Source organism: Cherax quadricarinatus, chromosome 20 (genome assembly GCF_038502225.1).
Source record: "Cherax quadricarinatus isolate ZL_2023a chromosome 20, ASM3850222v1, whole genome shotgun sequence".
Classification (NCBI taxonomy): domain Eukaryota; kingdom Metazoa; phylum Arthropoda; class Malacostraca; order Decapoda; family Parastacidae; genus Cherax; species Cherax quadricarinatus.
This window is the reverse complement of record NC_091311.1, coordinates 22,580,311-22,601,229: the sequence shown is the minus strand read 5'-3', so window position 1 is coordinate 22,601,229 and position 20,919 is coordinate 22,580,311. Positions and strand designations below refer to the sequence as shown.

Genomic DNA, 20,919 nt, shown 5'->3' with positions numbered 1-20,919 from the left:
ATCAACAGTATTTCCCGAGAGAGAACCTCACACCTGGAAGCTAAACAATATTCCCTTGGAGAGAACCTCACACCTGGATGATCAACAATATTACCTGGGAGAGAACCTGAAACCTGGAGGATCAATTATATTACCTGGGAGAGAACCTCACACCTGGAGGATCAACAATATTACCTGGTGGGAAACCTTCACTCCTGGAGGATCAACAGTATTAGCTCCGAGAGAACCTCACACCTGGAGGATCAACTATATTACCTGGGAGACAATCCTCACACCTGGAGGATCAACAGTATTGCCTGGAAGAGAGCCTCACATCTGGAGGATCAACAATATTACATGGGAGGGAACCTTACACCTGGAGGATCAGTAATATTACCTGGGAGAGATTTTCACACATGGAGGATCAACAGTCTTACCTGGGAGAGAATCTTATACCTGGAGGATCAACAATATTACCCGGGAGAGATCCTCACACCTAGAGGATCAACAATATTACCTGGGAGAGATCCTCATACCCGGAGGATCAACAATATTACCTGGGATAGATCCTCACACCTAGAGCATCAACAGTCTTATCTGGGAGAGAACCTCATACCTGGAGGATCAACAAAAGGATAAAAGTTTAAACAAGAGCTAAATTCCTGAAAACCAATTGAAATGGTGGAGACTCAGCGGAATAATTAAGTTAAGCGTAATGAAGACAGTACTTGAACTTACAGATACTCGGGAAGGACACAAACACTGTCACCAAAACCTGACGTCAGTAAAAGAAAATATTAAAAGAATGTTTCTAACGTTGACTTAAAGATAGATATGAGTGATGTAAATTACTATTCTATGAGTCTACATAATTAAGAGTCAAGAACATCAAGAGGCATTGCAGTCTGAGAAATAGCTTAGAATTAGGCATAAAGCTATTTAAACATACCTATCTCTGGATACTAACAAGTGTGGGCACGTAAAATCAAGGCTGGTAATGGTGTAAACTAACCACCACGCAGTCAGTGGCTTCTAAATCCAGTCAGACTGAAGGTTGTTTCCTCACAGCCTACACTCACACACCTGAATTTCTGGTAGTGTTACCCACCATTGAAAATTAAACTTGGACTTGTCTGGTATATAGGAAATTTTAGTAGCTACCATAACCTACAGGAAACATGTGTTTGTGACACGCACAGGTGGGTTTCTCATTATTGTAATAACTGTGACCTTCTGCCCACAATGCCAACATTTTTATAGCCTAGACTCACGTTATTCATACGAACTCTTTTATTCCTGCTACTCCAGGAAATGGCTAGTCACACTAATTCCCTGTAAACATAATGAATTGCTTCCCACATTAAAGGTGTCAGAGCTGGTGTGTTTCTAACAGAGTACAGAAAAATAATGATAATTAAAATTACTGGAACATTTCATGTTACCCAAGTTTAGTGTTTTTAACCTTGATGGTGTTACTTTGGCGAGTCTCAGGCTAGAAATGATCTGTTTGTGGCTGCTAGTGTGCTTGACAATTATATATATATATCATCCTTAAAAAAAAATCTGCTTATGCTTGGCTCTAAAGAATTTCTGCGTTCATGAATGAATGTGAAAACAATAAACCCAGACCACGGAATGGGGCTGATAAAATGTGCAAAAATGGATAATGGCAGTTTTTCCTGCGTAGTAACACGATATTTTGACCCCTGATATTCCATTACAAAGTCATATTAAGTTTATCACAGATTTCTAACTCCATGCCATTATCTGTAATCTTGAACATACGTCTCTTGAAACCTCTTGCTACTAGTGAAGGTCTCTTGACCATTGGAATTAAAAATGCCTTTATCTCGGACCACACCGATTATATCCCGTGGCCCTGCAAGACTTTCGAAGATAGCATGATCATAAAAATAAACATCATAATCTCTCCGGACTCCACTCTTTCACGCGAACTCTAGTCTGTGTGTTGAAACATAATCTGTGTAAACTTTCTAACGAAGTAGGAAAACTTCACAGGTAACCTTCCAGTAGTTATCGAAGAAATACGTGAGGTGCGCTGACTAGCCGATATTTATCAAAGCACTGTTCACCAAACATGAAAATAGTTACCCGGTTGTTAGTCGCCTATTGTTGACAACATCCTGATCGATGATAGTATATCTCAGAGCTGAGCTTGGAAAGGATGAGCAAGGCTTACAGATTTTATATATTCAACCAAGAAAAAAAAGAGATGAAATGGAAATTTACACATAAATTTTATTTTAAGTCTTATATCTAGGTAAAAAAAATTTAATTCCAACCATTTTGTACACTGTTCAAACCTCGCGTTAGCCTTGTACAACCACCCTCTCACTGAGGTCTCTGGTGCAGGTGGTTGAAGGGGCCAGAGGACACTCAGTGTACAGACATCCACTACCGCTCGCTGACGGGTGAGGGCAACTTCAATTGGAGGTTCGTGTTTCCCTTCGAGTACCTGGTGGCTGAGGAGAAGATTGTCATCAGTCGCAAGGAATCTCTCTTCTCCTGGGACGAGACGGAGTGCAAGATCCCAGCCAGGCTAGAGCTGCAGGTGAGGAGGAGGAGGGTGGGTAGGAAGCGGTGGGAGAAGGGGAAAAGAGAGTAGGTAAGGAGATAGGGAGGGGTATTTAAGCAATGAGTGGAACGGAGATGGAAAGGGAGATAGGAGAGAGAACGGGAGGGAAAGTCTTTCTTTTCTTGGTCCCTTCTCACTAGCAGGTCTGTCCCAACTAGGCTAGACCAGTTTGTGAGAAAGGACTGGTATGTAGTAGGGGAGAACAGGGAAGGGAAAGGGGGGAGAATGGGGAAGGGAGAGGGATGTGGAAAGAGAAAAAAATATTAGATGGGATTGAAAGAGGAAGGGGAGAGAGAAGGAAGACAGAGAAGAGAGAAAAGATAGATGGAGGGTTGAGAAGTGAAGAGTGAATTAATCTGGGAGAAAAAGGATACAAATAGAAAGAACTGTCTACTTCTATCTAGATTACAGATTATTATAGACTATCGTGTATTATATGTTAATATGAGGCAAGGATTTGTTTCCCTCGCTGTCAGCTGACGCAGCCGCTGTATGAACATGTATTTGACGGTCCATGTGATTTTAGAGCGGGTTTTGTGAAGGTATAGTTAGTGCCAGAGTCAGGTGGTGAGTGTTCCAGGAAACACCTGTCAGGTGGTGAGTGTCCCAGGCAACACCTGTCAGGTGGTGAGTGTCCCAGGCAACACTAGTCAGGTGGTGAGTGTCCCAGGCAACACCTGTCAGGTGGTGAGTGTCCCAGGCAACACCTGTCAGGTGATGAGTGTCCCAGGCAACACCTGTCAGGTGGTGAGTGTCCCAGGCAACACCTGTCAGGTGATGAGTGTCCCAGGCAACACCTGTCAGGTGGTGAGTGTCCCAGGCAACACCTGTCAGGTGGTGAGTGTCCCAGGCAACACCTGTCAGGTGATAAGTGTCCCAGGCAACACCTGTCAGGTGATGAGTGTCCCAGGCAACACCTGTCAGGTGGTGAGTGTCCCAGGCAACACCTGTCAGGTGATGAGTGTCCCAGGCAACACCTGTCAGGTGGTGAGTGTCCCAGGCAACACCTGTCAGGTGATGAGTGTCCCAGGCAACACCTGTCAGGTGGTGAGTGTCCCAGGCAACACCTGTCAGGTGGTGAGTGTCCCAGGTAACACCTGTCAGGTGGTGAGTGTCTCAGGCAACACCTGTCAGGTAGTGAGTGTCCCAGGCAACACCTGTCAGGTAGTGAGTGTCCAAGGCAACACCTGACAGGTGGTGAATGTCCAAGGCAACACCTGTCAGGTGGTGAGTGTCCAAGGCAACACCTGTCAGGCAGTGAGTGTCCAAGGCAACACTTGTCAGGTGGTGAGTGTCCCAGGCAACACCTGTCAGGTGATGAGTGCCCCAGACAACACCTGCCAGGTGGTGAGTGTCCAAGGCAACACCTGTCAGGTAGTGAGTGTCCAAGGCAACACCTGACAGGTGGTGAGTGTCCAATGCAACACCTGTCAGGTAGTGAGTGTCCAAGGCAACACCTGTCAGGTAGTGAGTGTCCAAGGCAACATCTGACAGGTGGTGAGTGTCCAAGGTAACACCTGTCAGGTAGTGAGTGTCCAAGGCAACACCTGTCAGGTGGTGAATGTCCAAGGCAACACCTGTCAGGTGGTGAGTGTCCAAGGCAACACCTGTCAGGTGGTGAGCGTCCAAGGCAACACCTGTCAGGTGGTGAGTGTCCAAGGCAACACCTGTCAGGTAGTGAGTGTCCAAGGCAACACCTGACAGGTGGTGAGTGTCTAAGGCAACACCTGTCAAGTAGTGAGTGTCCAAGGCAACACCTGTCAGGTGGTGAGTGTCCAAGGCAACACCTGTCAGGTGGTGAATGTCCAAGGCAACACCTGTCAGGTGGTGAGTTTCCAAAGCAACACCTGTCAGGTAGTGAGTGTCCAAGGCAACACCTGTCAGGTGGTGAGTGTCCAAGGCAACACCTGTCAGGTGGTGAGTGTCCAAGGCAACATCTGACAGGTGGTGAGTGTCCAAGGTAACACCTGTCAGGTAGTGAGTGTCCAAGGCAACACCTGACAGGTGGTGAGTGTCCAAGGCAACACCTGTCAGGTAGTGAGTGTCCAAGGCAACACCTGTCAGGTGATGAGTGTCCCAGGCAACACCTGTCAGGTGGTGAGTGTCCCAGGCAACACCTGTCAGGTGGTGAGTGTCCCAGGTAACACCTGTCAGGTGGTGAGTGTCTCAGGCAACACCTGTCAGGTAGTGAGTGTCCCAGGCAACACCTGTCAGGTAGTGAGTGTCCAAGGCAACACCTGACAGGTGGTGAATGTCCAAGGCAACACCTGTCAGGTGGTGAGTGTCCAAGGCAACACCTGTCAGGCAGTGAGTGTCCAAGGCAACACTTGTCAGGTGGTGAGTGTCCCAGGCAACACCTGTCAGGTGATGAGTGCCCCAGACAACACCTGCCAGGTGGTGAGTGTCCAAGGCAACACCTGTCAGGTAGTGAGTGTCCAAGGCAACACCTGACAGGTGGTGAGTGTCCAAGGCAACACCTGTCAGGTAGTGAGTGTCCAAGGCAACACCTGTCAGGTAGTGAGTGTCCAAGGCAACATCTGACAGGTGGTGAGTGTCCAAGGTAACACCTGTCAGGTAGTGAGTGTCCAAGGCAACACCTGTCAGGTGGTGAATGTCCAAGGCAACACCTGTCAGGTGGTGAGTGTCCAAGGCAACACCTGTCAGGTGGTGAGCGTCCAAGGCAACACCTGTCAGGTGGTGAGTGTCCAAGGCAACACCTGTCAGGTAGTGAGTGTCCAAGGCAACACCTGACAGGTGGTGAGTGTCCAAGGCAACACCTGTCAAGTAGTGAGTGTCCAAGGCAACACCTGTCAGGTGGTGAGTGTCCAAGGCAACACCTGTCAGGTGGTGAATGTCCAAGGCAACACCTGTCAGGTGGTGAGTTTCCAAAGCAACACCTGTCAGGTAGTGAGTGTCCAAGGCAACACCTGACAGGTGGTGAGTGTCCAAGGCAACACCTGTCAGGTAGTGAGTGTCCAAGGCAACACCTGTCAGGTAGTGAGTGTCCAAGGCAACATCTGACAGGTGGTGAGTGTCCAAGGTAACACCTGTCAGGTAGTGAGTGTCCAAGGCAACACCTGTCAGGTGGTGAATGTCCAAGGCAACACCTGTCAGGTGGTGAGTGTCCAAGGCAACACCTGTCAGGTGGTGAGCGTCCAAGGCAACACCTGTCAGGTGGTGAGTGTCCAAGGCAACACCTGTCAGGTAGTGAGTGTCCAAGGCAACACCTGACAGGTGGTGAGTGTCCAAGGCAACACCTGTCAAGTAGTGAGTGTCCAAGGCAACACCTGTCAGGTGGTGAGTGTCCAAGGCAACACCTGTCAGGTGGTGAATGTCCAAGGCAACACCTGTCAGGTGGTGAATGTCCAAGGCAACACCTGTCAGGTGGTGAGTTTCCAAAGCAACACCTGTCAGGTAGTGAGTGTCCAAGGCAACACCTGTCAGGTAGTGAGTGTCCAAGGCAACACCTGTCAGGTGGTGAGTGTCCAAGGCAACACCTGTCAGGTGGTGAGTGTCCAAGGCAACACCTGTCAGGTGGTGAGTGTCCAAAGCAACACCTCACTACTGTTCACCCTCACCATACCCAGTATCTTGTCGATCAGTTTCACTTATTAAGTCCTGAAGGGTCTGGCAACTCCTCCCACTAGAGCATCATGTAGCTGGTTAAATCTTATACCAGCTTATCCAGCTGGTTCTTGAATAAATGTTTTGTCTTCGCGCTTACAACATTACCGAGTTTTTTATTCCATTTCTCTATAATTCTAAATAAAAAAAAATAATAATCTTTCGTTCTGCATCTTCTACCTAGCAGTTTCATTCCATTGTTTCGAGTTTTGAACTCATTCAGCACTTCCAATAATAATTGATTGGTTTTGGGGTTAAAATAGCCGTTTCTTACTCAATCCGCACTATAGACTAAAGACTAGATTTTTATCTATTTGATAATTTAAATAGGTCAGAAATATAAGCAAGAATGATTGTCTTTGGTCAACTTCCCTCAGCAGTTAAGCGGCTGAGTTTCAGTGTGTGAAATCCATTGAGTATTTGAAAGGTTCCATTTCCTAAGAGAGACAAAAAACCTCTGATTGTTCCTCAGTGATGGTGCGGGTTTAGTTGCTTTTCGCTGAACCTTCTCTAACATCTCTTTCCTAGCGTAGTTTGTAAACCAAAATTAGACGGCATATCCAAGATGCGGTCTAAGAAGTGACTGTATAAAGTCACCAAGGTGTCAAGTGTTCTGTGCTCGAAGTTGCTAGCTATGAAGACTAGAGAGAACAAGGAGGAGAAGGAGAGGAGGAAGGATTAAGGAGAGAGGAAAGGTGTAGAGGAATAACCAGTAGAGGAAATAATTAAGAAAAAAGGAATGAAGGCTACGGGGTTAATAACAAAATTTAAGGAAGTGAAGCAACGTGGTGTAGAGACAGACAGAAAAATTGAGTGAAGTGGGTATAGTGAGGAAGTAGAAATTATCAGAGGGTTTATGGGATCCTGAGAGTAAATGTAACATTACGGAAGGTATGTTCGTGAGTGAAGCAGCACCGGGGAAGAGAGAGAGAGAAAGAGAGAGACCTCAACGCGGACCATCACTCTTATCACCTACAGGTGTGGGACGCTGATCACTTCTCAGCCGACGACTTCTTGGGTGCCATCACGCTAGACCTGAACCGTTTCCCTCGAGGTGCCAAGAACTCCAAGATGTGCACGTTAGACATGCTCAAGACGGATGGCACAGTGCCAATGGTCAACATCTTCAAGCAGCGACGCGTTAAGGGCTGGTGGCCATTCTACATCAAAAGAGAGAACGAGGAAATGGAACTGACGGTGAGGGTAGATTTCTTTATCTCTTTCTCTGGAACTGGGAGCATGTTTCAGCTCAGTCACAGACAGTGACACCTGCTAATATTCCATAAGTGCAATTTGTGCTAAATCTAAGATTTTGATATTAAAGTTACCACAGCCGAGACGGTAACAAATACTTGATAGGTATATACATACATATATACATGTATACATACATATACATACATACATATGTATACGTAAATATATATATATATATATATATATATATATATATATATATATATATATATATATATATATATATATATATATATATATATATATATATATATATGTGTGTGTGTGTGTGTGTGTGTGTGTGTGTGTGTGTGTGTGTGTGTGTGTGTGTGTGTGTGTGTGTGTGTGTGTGTGTGTTTGTGCAAAACAACCACTGTGAAAGAATAATAAAATTCCAAGCTCTTTCGTGACTACTCACATTATCAAGGAACAATAATGTTGTTCCTTGATAATATGAGTAGTCACGAAAGAACTTGGAATTTCATTATTCTTTCACAGTGGTTGTTTTGCATATTCTGAAATCACCTGTTTATATATATATATATATATATATATATATATATATATATATATATATATATATATATATATATATATATATATATATATATATATATATATAGAGAGAGAGAGAGAGAGAGAGAGAGAGAGAGAGTAATTGTGGTAGGGGACCTGAATGCTAAAGTAGGAGAATCTTTTAGAGAGGGTGTGGTAGGTAAGTTTGGGGTGCCAGGTGTAAATGATAATGGGAGCCCTTTGATTGAACTTTGCATAGAAAGGGGTTTAGTTATAGGTAATACATATTTTAAGAAAAAGAGGATAAATAAGTATACAAGATATGATGTAGGGCGAAATGACAGTAGTTTGTTGGATTATGTATTGGTAGATAAAAGACTGTTGAGTAGACTTCAGGATGTACATGTTTATAGAGGGGCCACAGATATATCAGATCACTTTCTAGTTGTAGCTACACTGAGAGTAAAAGGTAGATGGGATACAAGGAGAATAGAAGCATCAGGGAAGAGAGAGGTGAAGGTTTATAAACTAAAAGAGGAGGCAGTTAGGGTAAGATATAAACAGCTATTGGAGGATAGATGGGCTAATGAGAGCATAGGCAATGGGGTCGAAGAGGTATGGGGTAGGTTTAAAAATGTAGTGTTAGAGTGTTCAGCAGAAGTTTGTGGTTACAGGAAAGTGGGTGCAGGAGGGAAGAGGAGCGATTGGTGGAATGATGATGTAAAGAGAGTAGTAAGGGAGAAAAAGTTAGCATATGAGAAGTTTTTACTAAGTAGAAGTGATGCAAGGAGGGAAGAGTATATGGAGAAAAAGAGAGAGGTTAAGAGAGTGGTGAAGCAATGTAAAAAGAGAGCAAATGAGAGAGTGGGTGAGATGTTATCAACAAATTTTGTTGAAAATAAGAAAAAGTTTTGGAGTGAGATTAACAAGTTAAGAAAGCCTAGAGAACAAATGGATTTGTCAGTTAAAAATAGGAGAGGAAAGTTATTAAATGGAGAGTTAGAGGTATTGGGAAGATGGAGGGAATATTTTGAGGAATTCTTAAATGTTGATGAAGATAGGGAAGCTGTGATTTCGTGTATAGGGCAAGGAGGAATAACATCTTGTAGGAGTGAGGAAGAGCCAGTTGTGAGTGTGGGGGAAGTTCGTGAGGCAGTAGATAAAATGAAAGGGGGTAAGGCAGCTGGGATTGATGGGATAAAGATAGAAATGTTAAAAGCAGGTGGGGATATAGTTTTGGAGTGGTTGGTGCAATTATTTAATAAATGTATGGAAGAGGGTAAGGTACCTAGGGATTGGCAGAGAGCATGCATAGTTCCTTTGTATAAAGGCAAAGGGGATAAAAGAGAGTGCAAAAATTATAGGGGGATAAGTCTGTTGAGTATACCTGGTAAAGTGTATGGTAGAGTTATAATTGAAAGAATTAAGAGTAAGACGGAAAATAGGATAGCAGATGAACAAGGAGGCTTTAGGAAAGGTAGGGGGTGTGTGGACCAGGTGTTTACAGTGAAACATATAAGTGAACAGTATTTAGAGATAAGGCTAAAGAGGTCTTTGTGGCATTTATGGATTTGGAAAAGGCGTATGACAGGGTGGATAGGGGGGCAATGTGGCAGATGTTGCAAGTGTATGGTGTAGGAGGTAGGTTACTGAAAGCAGTGAAGAGTTTTTACGAGGATAGTGAGGCTCAAGTTAGAGTATGTAGGAAAGAGGGAAATTTTTTCCCAGTAAAAGTAGGCCTTAGACAAGGATGTGTGATGTCACCGTGGTTGTTTAATATATTTATAGATGGGGTTGTAAGAGAAGTAAATGCGAGGGTCTTGGCAAGAGGCGTGGAGTTAAAAGATAAAGAATCACAAACAAAGTGGGAGTTGTCACAGCTGCTCTTTGCTGATGACACTGTGCTCTTGGGAGATTCTGAAGAGAAGTTGCAGAGATTGGTGGATGAATTTGGTAGGGTGTGCAAAAGAAGAAAATTAAAGGTGAATACAGGAAAGAGTAAGGTTATGAGGATAACAAAAAGATTAGGTGATGAAAGATTGAATATCAGATTGGAGGGAGAGAGTATGGAGGAGGTGAATGTATTTAGATATTTGGGAGTGGACGTGTCAGCAGATGGGTCTATGAAAGATGAGGTGAATCATAGAATTGATGAGGGAAAAAGAGTGAGTGGTGCACTTAGGAGTCTGTGGAGACAAAGAACTTTGTCCTTGGAGGCAAAGAGGGGAATGTATGAGAGTATAGTTTTACCAACGCTCTTATATGGGTGTGAAGCATGGGTGATGAATGTTGCAGCGAGGAGAAGGCTGGAGGCAGTGGAGATGTCATGTCTGAGGGCAATGTGTGGTGTGAATATAATGCAGAGAATTCGTAGTTTGGAAGTTAGGAGGAGGTGCGGAATTACCAAAACTGTTGTCCACAGGGCTGAGGAAGGGTTGTTGAGGTGTTTTGGACATGTAGAGAGAATGGAGCGAAACAGAATGACTTCAAGAGTGTATCAGTCTGTAGTGGAAGGAAGGCGGGGTAGGGGTCGGCCTAGGAAAGGTTGGAGGGAGGGGGTAAAGGAGGTTTTGGGTGCGAGGGGCTTGGACTTCCAGCTGGCATGCGTGAGCGTGTTTGATAGGAGTGAATGGAGACAAATGGTTTTTAATACTTGACGTGCTGTTGGAGTGTGAGCAAAGTAACATTTATGAAGGGATTCAGGGAAACCGGCAGGCCGGACTTGAGTCCTGGAGATGGGAAGTACAGTGCCTGCACTCTGAAGGAGGGGTGTTAATGTTGCAGTTTAAAAACTGTAGTGTAAAGCACCCTTCTGGCAAGACAGTGATGGAGTGAATGATGGTGAAAGTTTTTCTTTTTCGGGCCACCCTGCCTTGGTGGGAATCGGCCAGTGTGATAATAAAAAAAAAATATATATATATATATATATATATATATATATATATATATATATATATATATATATATATATATATATATATATATATATATATAATTTCATGCACTGGCCAGGGAGGTATACCATCTTTTAGGAGTGAAGAAGAGCAGAATGTAAGAGTGGTGGAGGTACGTGAGGCATTACGCAGAATGAAAGGGGGTAAATCAGCTGGAACTGATGGGATCATAACAGAAATGTTAAAAGCAGGGGGGGATATAGTGTTGGAGTGGTTGGTACTTTTGTTTAATAAATGTATGAAAGAGGGGAAGGTACCTAGGGATTGGCGGAGAGCATGTATAGTCCCTTTATATAAAGGGAAAGGTGACAAAAGAGATTGTAAAAATTATAGAGGAATAAGTTTACTGAGTATACCAGGAAAAGTATACGGTAGGGTTATAATTGAAAGAATTAGAGGTAAGACAGAATATAAGATTGCGGATGAGCAAGAAGGCTTCAGAGTGGGTAGGGGATGTGTAGATCAAGTGTTTACATTGAAGCATATATGTGAACAGTATTTAGATAAAGGTAGGGAAGTTTTTATTGCATTTATGGATTTAGAAAAGGCATATGATAGAGTGGATAGAGGAGCAATGTGGCAGATGTTTCAAGTATATGGAATAGGTGGTAAGTTACTAAATGCTGTAAAGAGTTTTTATGAGGATAGTAAGGTTCAGGTTAGGGTGTGTAGAAGAGAGGGAGACTACTTCTCGGTAAAAGTAGGTCTTAGACAGGGATGTGTAATGTCACCATGGTTGTTTAATATATTTATAGATGGGGTTGTAAAAGAAGTAAATGCTAGGGTGTTCGGGAGAGGGGTGGGATTAAATTATGGGGAATCAAATACAAAATGGGAATTGACACAGTTGCTTTTTGCTGATGATACTGTTCTTATGGGAGATTCTAAAGAAAAATTGCAAAGGTTAGTGGATGAGTTTGGGAGTGTGTGTAAAGGTAGAAAGTTGAAAGTGAACATAGAAAAGAATAAGGTGATGAGGGTATCAAATGATTTAGATAAAGAAAAATTGGATATCAAATTGGGGAGGAGGAGTATGGAAGAAGTGAATGTTTTCAGATACTTGAGAGTTGACGTGTCGGCGGATGGATTTATGAAGGATGAGGTTAATCATAGAATTGATGAGGGAAAAAAGGTGAGTGGTGCGTTGAGGTATATGTGGAGTCAAAAAACGTTATCTATGGAGGCAAAGAAGGGAATGTATGAAAGTATAATAATACCAACACTCTTATATGGATGTGAAGCTTGGGTGGTAAATGCAGCAGCGAGGAGACGGTTGGAGGCAGTGGAGATGTCTTATCTAAGGGCAATGTGTGGTGTAAATATTATGCAGAAAATTCGGAGTGTGGAGTGTGGTTTGGTCATTTAGAGAGAATGGATCTAACACGCCTTGCGTGTTAGATAAGAGTGAATGGAGACGAATGATACTTGGGACCTGACGATCTGTTGGAGTGTGAGCAGGGTAATATTTAGTGAAGGGATTCAGGGAAACCGGTTATTTTCATATAGTCGGACTTGAGTCCTGGAAATGGGAAGTACAATGCCTGCACTTTAAAGGAGAGGTTTTGGGATATTGGCAGATTGGAGGGATATGTTGTGTATCTTTATACGTATATGCTTCTAAACTGTTGTATTCTGAGCACCTCTGCAAAAACAGTGATAATGTGTGAGTGAGGTGAAAGTGTTGAATGATGATGAAAGTATTTTCTTTTTGGGGATTTTCTTTCTTTTTTGGGTCACCCTGCCTCGGTGGGAGACGGCCGACTTGTTGAAATATATATATATATATATATATATATATATATATATATATATATATATATATATATATATATATATATATATATATATATATATATATATATATATATATATATATGTGTGTGTGTGTGTATATATATATATATATATATATATATATATATATATATATATATATATATATATATATATATATATATATATATGTATATGTATATATATATATATATATATATATATATATATATATATATATATATATATATATATATATATATATATATATATATATATATATGTATATATATATATGTAGTGCCGAATATGTAAAACTGGTCAATTAGCAAGAACTCATTTAAAATTAAGTCCTTTCTAAAATTTTCTCTTATACGTTTAAAGATATATTTTTTTCATTAATGTTGATGTAAAAATTTATAATTTTGCACAAAAAGGAACTTAGAAAACTTACCTAACCTTATTATAACAAGAACAATTTATTTTAACCTAACCCAAATAAATATATTTTAGATTTATTTACAGTAATTTAATACTGAACAAACACAGTGAAATATATTTTTTTTGTTAGGTTCAGAATGATTTTGGAGAAATTATTGCATACACAAATTTTCACTTGTCCTATATGGCAAGATGAGCGTTGCAATTTAAGCCAAGATAGCAAGTTCTGCCTATTCGGCACGAGACATATATATATATATATATATATATATATATATATATATATATATATATATATATATATATATATATATATATATATATATATATATATATATATATATATATAAGCTGCTAGCAAATTCACTGACCTTCTGAAGAAAGTCAACGATGCTCCTTCAAACAAAAGATCCTGGCACAACTTGCTGCTTTTTGGCAATGCCTGTTTGGCTGTCCCACCAAGGAGGGACAAGTCACTAGCAACACATGTTACTAGGGCAATAAATGCATTCCCAAGGGATGACAACCTCGTCCGTCTCCCCCCTAGGGCGACAAACACCCGCCGGGCAAATGCCAACAACAGGACACCCGACACCTCAAAAATCAGAGCCCAAATTAGCAAAAAAATAGAAGAGGGTAATACTATTGGAGCTTTGAGACTTATAACCAGTGAGGATACCATCGCTCCCAAGGACGTCAGCACGGCGCAAGCTCTGAAGGACAAACATCCACCCAGGGCTCCCAGTACCAACATTGACCTCCCTGACATTGCAGCAGGCGAAGAACATCTAACCTTACAGGATGCTGATGTGTATAAAGCTGCTATGTCATTTCCACAGGGTTCAGCAGGAGGTTTCACCGGTTTAAGGCCTCAACACTTAAAACAAATACTCAATCCAGCACTTGGTGAGGTTTCAGAGAGGCTGCTGTCTGAACTCACCAAATTTTCCAACCTGTGCCTGGCTGACAGTGTCCCAGAGGCCACCAAACCCTTTTTCTTTGGTGCCTCATTGTGTGCCCTCCGGAAAAAGGATGGCGGAATCAGGCCCATTGCAGTGGGTAACACCCTTCGGCGCCTAGTCGCCAAGGCTGCAGTAAGAAGGGTGAGTCAAGAGGCTGCTGCAATGCTGAAACCAACTCAGCTCGGTTTCGGCGTTCAACAGGGCTGTGAAGCAGCTGCCCACCCAGCACGAGTATATATCAAAAACATGTCCTATGTAAAAGCCTTGGTCAAATTGGACTTTGCCAATGCTTTCAACTCAGTCAGAAGGGATGCTGCTCTCCAAGCAGTTTATAGAAACTTCCCTTCCCTTTACCCCTTCATAGAATCGTGTTATAGTGTGACTTCCAAACTATTGTTTGGGGACCATGAAACTGACTCGTGTGAGGGTGTGCAACAGGGGGACCCTCTCGCCCCCTTTCTATTTTGTTTGGTCATCAAGGAAGTAACAGAGGCACTCTCCAGCGAGCTCAATATCTGGTTCCTGGGCGACAGTACCCTAGCTGGCACAACAGAATCTCTCCTAGAGGACATCAGTGAAATTAAAGACATGGGAGAAAGCCTGGGCCTTTCTTTAGACCCCACCAAATGTGAAATAGTTTCTACCAATCAACAGATGATCCAGAATATTAGTGCCGTTTTACCAGGAGCACGAGCCATTGATCCAGCCAATAGCACTCTCCTCGGTGCTCCTCTTGGGTCCAATGCCATCGATCTGATCCTAGGAAAAAAAGTCTCAGACCTCCAGACGATGGAAAGCAGGATGAAAGACATTGACACACACGATGCCTTCTACCTACTCACCAGGTGCCTGTCAATCCCAAAACTTACCTATTTTCTGAGATGCTCCCCAGCCTTCAGCAGTCCAAAACTCAAGGAATATGACTCTCTCATGAAGGCCATGCTAGAGAGTGTATTGAATCTTTCCCTTGACGATGGACAGTGGTTGCAAGCCTCACTTCCGGTCAGGCTTGGAGTGCTAGGAGTACGCAGATCCTCCCAGATTGCTCTACCAGCTTTCCTATCCTCTTCCATTGCATCAAACGAGCTGATAAAACAAATTCTTCCTGACACTCTCAGTGACTCAGGAGGAATAGAAGACCCTAGCTATGCCAGTGCCATCACCGAATGGGAGACTCTTGCTGCTCCAGCACCAAACCCTAGTGCAGCACTGGCTCACAAACAGTCAAGCTGGGATGGCCCAATTGCTGAAAAGGTGCTTGCCAACATGCTCAGGGCTACAACATCAGATAGGGAGATGGCCCGTCTCTAGGCTGTGAGTGCACCTCACTCCGGGGACTTCCTCAAAACAGTTCCCATATCGGCAATGGGAACGCGACTCGATCCTAAGACCCTCCGTATTGCAGTGGCTCTGCGCCTTGCTGCCCCAATTCACACAGAATATATGTGTATTTGCGGCGAAGTGCAAGCAGACCAATACGGTCTACATGGTCTTAACTGTTCAAAAACCAAGGGCTGGCATGCAAGACACAATGAGGTCAACGACATCATTAAGAGAACCCTTGCTACAGCTGGATGCCCTGCCGAGAGGGAGCTACGATCACTTGCAGCAAACAATACCCATAACCCAGCAAACCGCCCAGACGGGATCACCATCTATCCTTGGAAGAATGGCAAGGTCTTAGCATGGGACTATACCTGTGTGTCCACACTGGCTGACACCTATATCCATCACAGTGTGGGGCGACAGGGAGGAGCTGCTGACCACAGGGAGGAGTACAAGATCAGCAAGTACAGGGACATAAGACAACAGTATCAATTTGTCCCAGTGGGATCAGAGACCTTGGGACCATGGGGAAAAAATGCCACACGCTTCCTTAAAGAATTGGGTTCCAGACTCATCGACACCACCAGGGACCCAAGGGCAGCCACTTTCATGTTCCAGCGCCTCAGCGTCGCCATCCAGAGGGGAAATGCTTGCTGCATACTTGGCTCACGTCCAGCCTCGGAGGAGCTGGAGGAAATTCATGATCTTTGATACATTGTGCCATTGTATTCATGTTTATGTTTTTTTCTGTGAATGTATTTTGTTTATTAATAAATGTTCACATAGAAAAAAAATATATAGGGGGTAGTAGAAGAAAATATTCAAACAGCTCCGGGGAGAACCTTGAGTTTTCCCTGAGGTACGTTTATCGTCTTCTCTGAGGATGAGGGTCCCCATTCCAGCTATACAGGTGGTACTTCCATATATATATATATATATATATATATATATATATATATATATATATATATATATATATATATATATATATATATATATATATATATATATATATAGATAGATATATATATAGAACAAGCCACGGGGGGTGGAACTCTTTGAAGGGAAATTCTATGCTCAAAAACAAGGCATGGCAATGGGAAATCCCCTTAGCCCCTTACTCAGCAACCTATATATAGAATTCTCCCAGATAAAGCTAGTTGGTTCAGATTTGTAGGTGATGTTCTCTGTCTGTGGCCTAATGATCACAACTTTGATGAGTTACTTCCCAGACTCAATGGCTTAGTACCTTCCATTAAGCTCACCACAGAACATGAAATAAATAACACTTTGCCGTTCCTAGATGTTTTAATCCATCGGGTCGATAGAAAATTCAAATTCACAGTTTATAGGAAGTCCACCAATGTGGCGTCGTACATTCACTACTATTCCAACCACGAAACCAGGATAAAAAGGAGTGTGTTCCTCACAATGTTTCTGAAAGCATTGTGCATCTGCAGTCCAGAGTACCTAGAGGACGAAATCAGCAAGATATTCAACATGGCCATAAACCTAAGATATCCTAAGGATTTCGTCGAGAAGGCACTAATGTCAGCAAGAAAGACTTTCTACAGGACTGAACCTAAAGAAGTGACGGCCAGGAAAAATGTACTAGTTTTACCATACAATGAGAATCTGGCTTGTCTGCGTGAGACATTAAAAAAGATCAATATAAACCTGGCTTTCAAAAACACGGGGACAGTGAAACACAGGCTGATTAAAAACACCCTCCAACAAAGTTGGTGGGGTTTACAAGGTCCCATGTACTCAGTATCTCTCATACATCGGTCAAACAGGTAAATTTCTGGAAACCAGAATTGCCCAGCATAAATACTAAGTCAGGACAGGGCAGGAGTCGAATGCTATCTTTTACCACGTTAGTGCATATAATCACCCACCGGGGTGGGATGCTGCCCAGATTATAGTACCAAACAGTTCTGTCAGAGAAAGAAACATTGACTCCATCACTGTCTTGCCAGAAGGGTGCTTTACACTACAGTTTTTAAACTGCAGCATTAACACCCCTCCTTCAGAGTGCAGACACTGTACTTCCCATCTCCAGGACTCAAGTCCGGCCTGCCGGTTTCCCTGAACCCCTTTATAAATGTTACTTTGCTCACACTCCAACAGCACGTCAAGTATTAAAAACCATTTGTCTCCATTCACTCCTATCAAACACGCTCACGCATGCCTGCTGGAAGTCCAAGCCTCTCGCACACAAAACCTCCTTTACCCCCTCCCTCCAACCTTTCCTAGGCCCACCCCTACCCCGCCTTAATTCCACTACAGACTGTTACACTCTTGAAGTCACTCTGTTTCGCTCCATTCTCTCTACATGTCCGAACCACCTCAACAACCCTTCCTCAGCCCTCTGGACAACAGTTTTGGTAATCCCGCACCTCCTCCTAACTTCCAAACTACGAATTCTCTGCATTATATTCGCACCACACATTGCCCTCAGACATGACATCTCCACTGCCTCCAGCCTTCTCCTTGCTGCAACATTCATCACCCATGCTTCACACTCATATAAGAGCGTTGGTAAAACTATACTCTCATACATTCCCCTCTTTGCCTCCAAGGACAAAGTTCTTTGTCTCCACAGACTCCTAAGTGCACCACTCACCCTTTTCCCCTCATCAATTCTATGATATATATATATATATATATATATATATATATATATATATATATATATATATATATATATATATATATATATATATATATATATATATATATATATATATATATAAATGTACCACGCTGAAACAAGCGGGTATATACAAAGAAAGATCGCAGTCAGCAAGATTCAAAACTACTACTGGGGACAGTCAAGATTTCCAGGCAGCGCTCTAGTCCACTCGGCGACATTTGTGTGGCCGAGTGGACTAGCATTCTCGTGATATATTATCAAGGAACAATATAAACAATAAGACAACAGAAGTACCCCGTAGCTCGGTAGGTAGCGCAATCAGGTCATACACTGAGTGTCAGTGGTTCGTGTCCCATTACGGGTGGAAACACTGGGCGTATTTCCTTACAACTGTTGTCGCTGCTCACTTAGCAGCAAGTAGATACCTGGGTGTTAGCCCTCTAGTGTGGATTGCATCTTGGAGGGTGGTAGAATACCTCAGATAAGGCTGAGGCTTTAAATGAGCTGAGGTGGGATAACAAACAGCCCTGTAAAAAACAAGGCATAAAACTGAAATAAGACCTCAGTGTGACCTCACATATGTCCCTACTCTCTAAGCGTGGAAAGCCTTTTCCAGTGTTGTGCAGTTTTTATTCATGTCACATGTAAGGCAAAGAAGAATTTTGTCAATACAGCTCAAAATCTTCACAAATTCTTTTCATTATAAATTAATCTAGTTTGTACAATCCTGAACTTATATTCATACAGCAGTCAATACTATTTTCTTATGAAGCTTCATTATATAATGTTTTGATCAACTATGGATTTACTTGATACAACTTTCTCAGCCTTTTGAAAATCAGTGACGTAGTTTAAATCTCTCATGTGAATATATAGAAAATTATGTACTTCGATTTATATTGTTGCAATCTTAGTTAATTTTTTTTTTAAGTTTTCCACAAATAAAATTTATTATATTTTGTACAGGGAATCTTATAGACACAGCCGTCAGAATTTTTGAGATAATTCTTAACAAAAAAAAAATTTATTGTATCAATTTTTTTTTTTAAATACAACTTGGAGTTCGAAATTCTTAAACAAAGAAGGTATATCAAGAAAGTTTTCAGGATAAATCAGAGCAAACATATTTTTGGAGAATATTGTCCTATATCTTTTTGGAATTGTAAATTGTATTTCTGTCATTTTTATAGATTTTTCAGTTAAACTTTTTCAGATATTTTTGATCATATGCTATTTCATAAATCTTCAATATTTACTCATCTATGAAATATGGGCTGTAAATGTACAGAACTCTCAAAAACATGAAGAATACAAAACGTTTAACATTGTCATCATCTGAAGAATAATAGTGTACTTAAAAGTAGCTATTTGTTGGCTTTCTGTATATTTCCAATTTACATTCTTGGTCCCTTTTAACAATTAAAACGTCTAAAAATGGCAAGGAGTTATTTTGTTCAAACTCAGAAGTAAACTTTTTAGATGGAGCTAGATGATATAATTATTTAATTCAAGTAGGAACTGGTTTATGTCAATATTCCTGGGCATTAAGCGTATGTGGATGACGTACTATGTGTGTGTACATTTTGGCTTATCTATTTTCTGTGGTGGCCTGCGCATGTGGCCAACCTAATGACACCATTTTTATGAGCTTATAAACATATATTATGAATTTTCCGTATTTGCATTATCCTTCTCAATAAAAAAAAATTGAAAGACTTATGGAATGACTCGTATACACTGAAAGGTATATATATCTCAGTGTATATAGTTGCACATCCTGAAGTTTGTATCTCTCATTGTATATACAATCAAAATTATACATCTCTACTTACATATATGCCGTAATAATTTACTTAATTCCAGTTTAGACTGAAGTATCATTGATGATCTCGTCTGGGTAGACTGTCACCGTAGCATCAACAACTTAATTAACAAAATAGTTTGTCGCTTTAACTAGTTGAGCGTTTCTCCATGACAGGTGCATCATATAAGTGTGTAGTGAGTGTATATTTGTGTGTGTCGCCCTCACAGGGAAAGGTGGAGGCAGAGATACACCTGTTGACCAAAGACGAGGCGGAGAAGAACCCAGCAGGGCTGGGGAGGAACGAACCTGACCCCTTGGAGAAGCCCAGGTGAGTGGTGCTGATGCTGACTCATACACTATATGCCTTCACTTTTTTTTCCACACACTGGCCGTCTTCCATCGAGGTAGTGAAACTTGAAAAAGAAGAAACACTTTCATCAATACTCACTCCATCACTGTCTTGCCAAAGGCGTGCTGATCTACGTTTCAGACTTCCAAACAGCAATATTCCCATTCCTCCTTCAGAATGTGCGTCCCACCTCCAGGACTCAAATCCCTCCATCAATGGTACCTTGCTCACATTCCAGCAGCTCGTCAAGTCATAAAAAGCACTTGTCTCCAGTCAGTCCTACTTAATATGATCACACGCCTACTGGATGTCCAAGCACCTCACATGCAAAACCTTATTTACCCCCTCACTCCAACCATTCCTAGGACGACCCCAACCCCGCCTTCCCTCCACTATAGATGTATTTGCCCTCCAAATCATCCTATATGTTCCATTCTTTCTAAATGTCCGAACAACATCAATAACCCCTCTTCAGCCCTTTAAACAACCCGCACCTTCTGTTTTACAACCTTTGAATTCTCTGCATAATATTTACACCACACATTGCCCTCAGATACGACATCTCCACTGCCTCCAGCCTCCTCCTTGCTGTAACATTCATAGCCCATCCTTCACACCTGTATAAGAGTATTGGTACCACTATACTCTCATACATTCCCCTTTTTGCTTCTATGGATTACGTTATTTGTATCTACAGACTCCT

At 42.0% G+C, this 20,919-nt stretch overlaps 1 protein-coding gene across 1 annotated transcript in view; it reads left to right on the top strand.

Annotated features, from left to right (window-relative positions):
* LOC128703693 (otoferlin) overlaps positions 1–20,919 on the top strand; it is a 181,015-nt gene that overhangs the window by 158,919 nt on the left and 1,177 nt on the right. Inside the window, exons 27-29 of the mRNA XM_070087090.1 lie at positions 2,353–2,551; positions 7,178–7,396; positions 20,095–20,195. Of these exons, the coding sequence (XP_069943191.1) occupies positions 2,353–2,551; positions 7,178–7,396; positions 20,095–20,195 (519 nt within the window). The remainder of the gene's footprint in view (positions 1–2,352; positions 2,552–7,177; positions 7,397–20,094; positions 20,196–20,919) is intronic.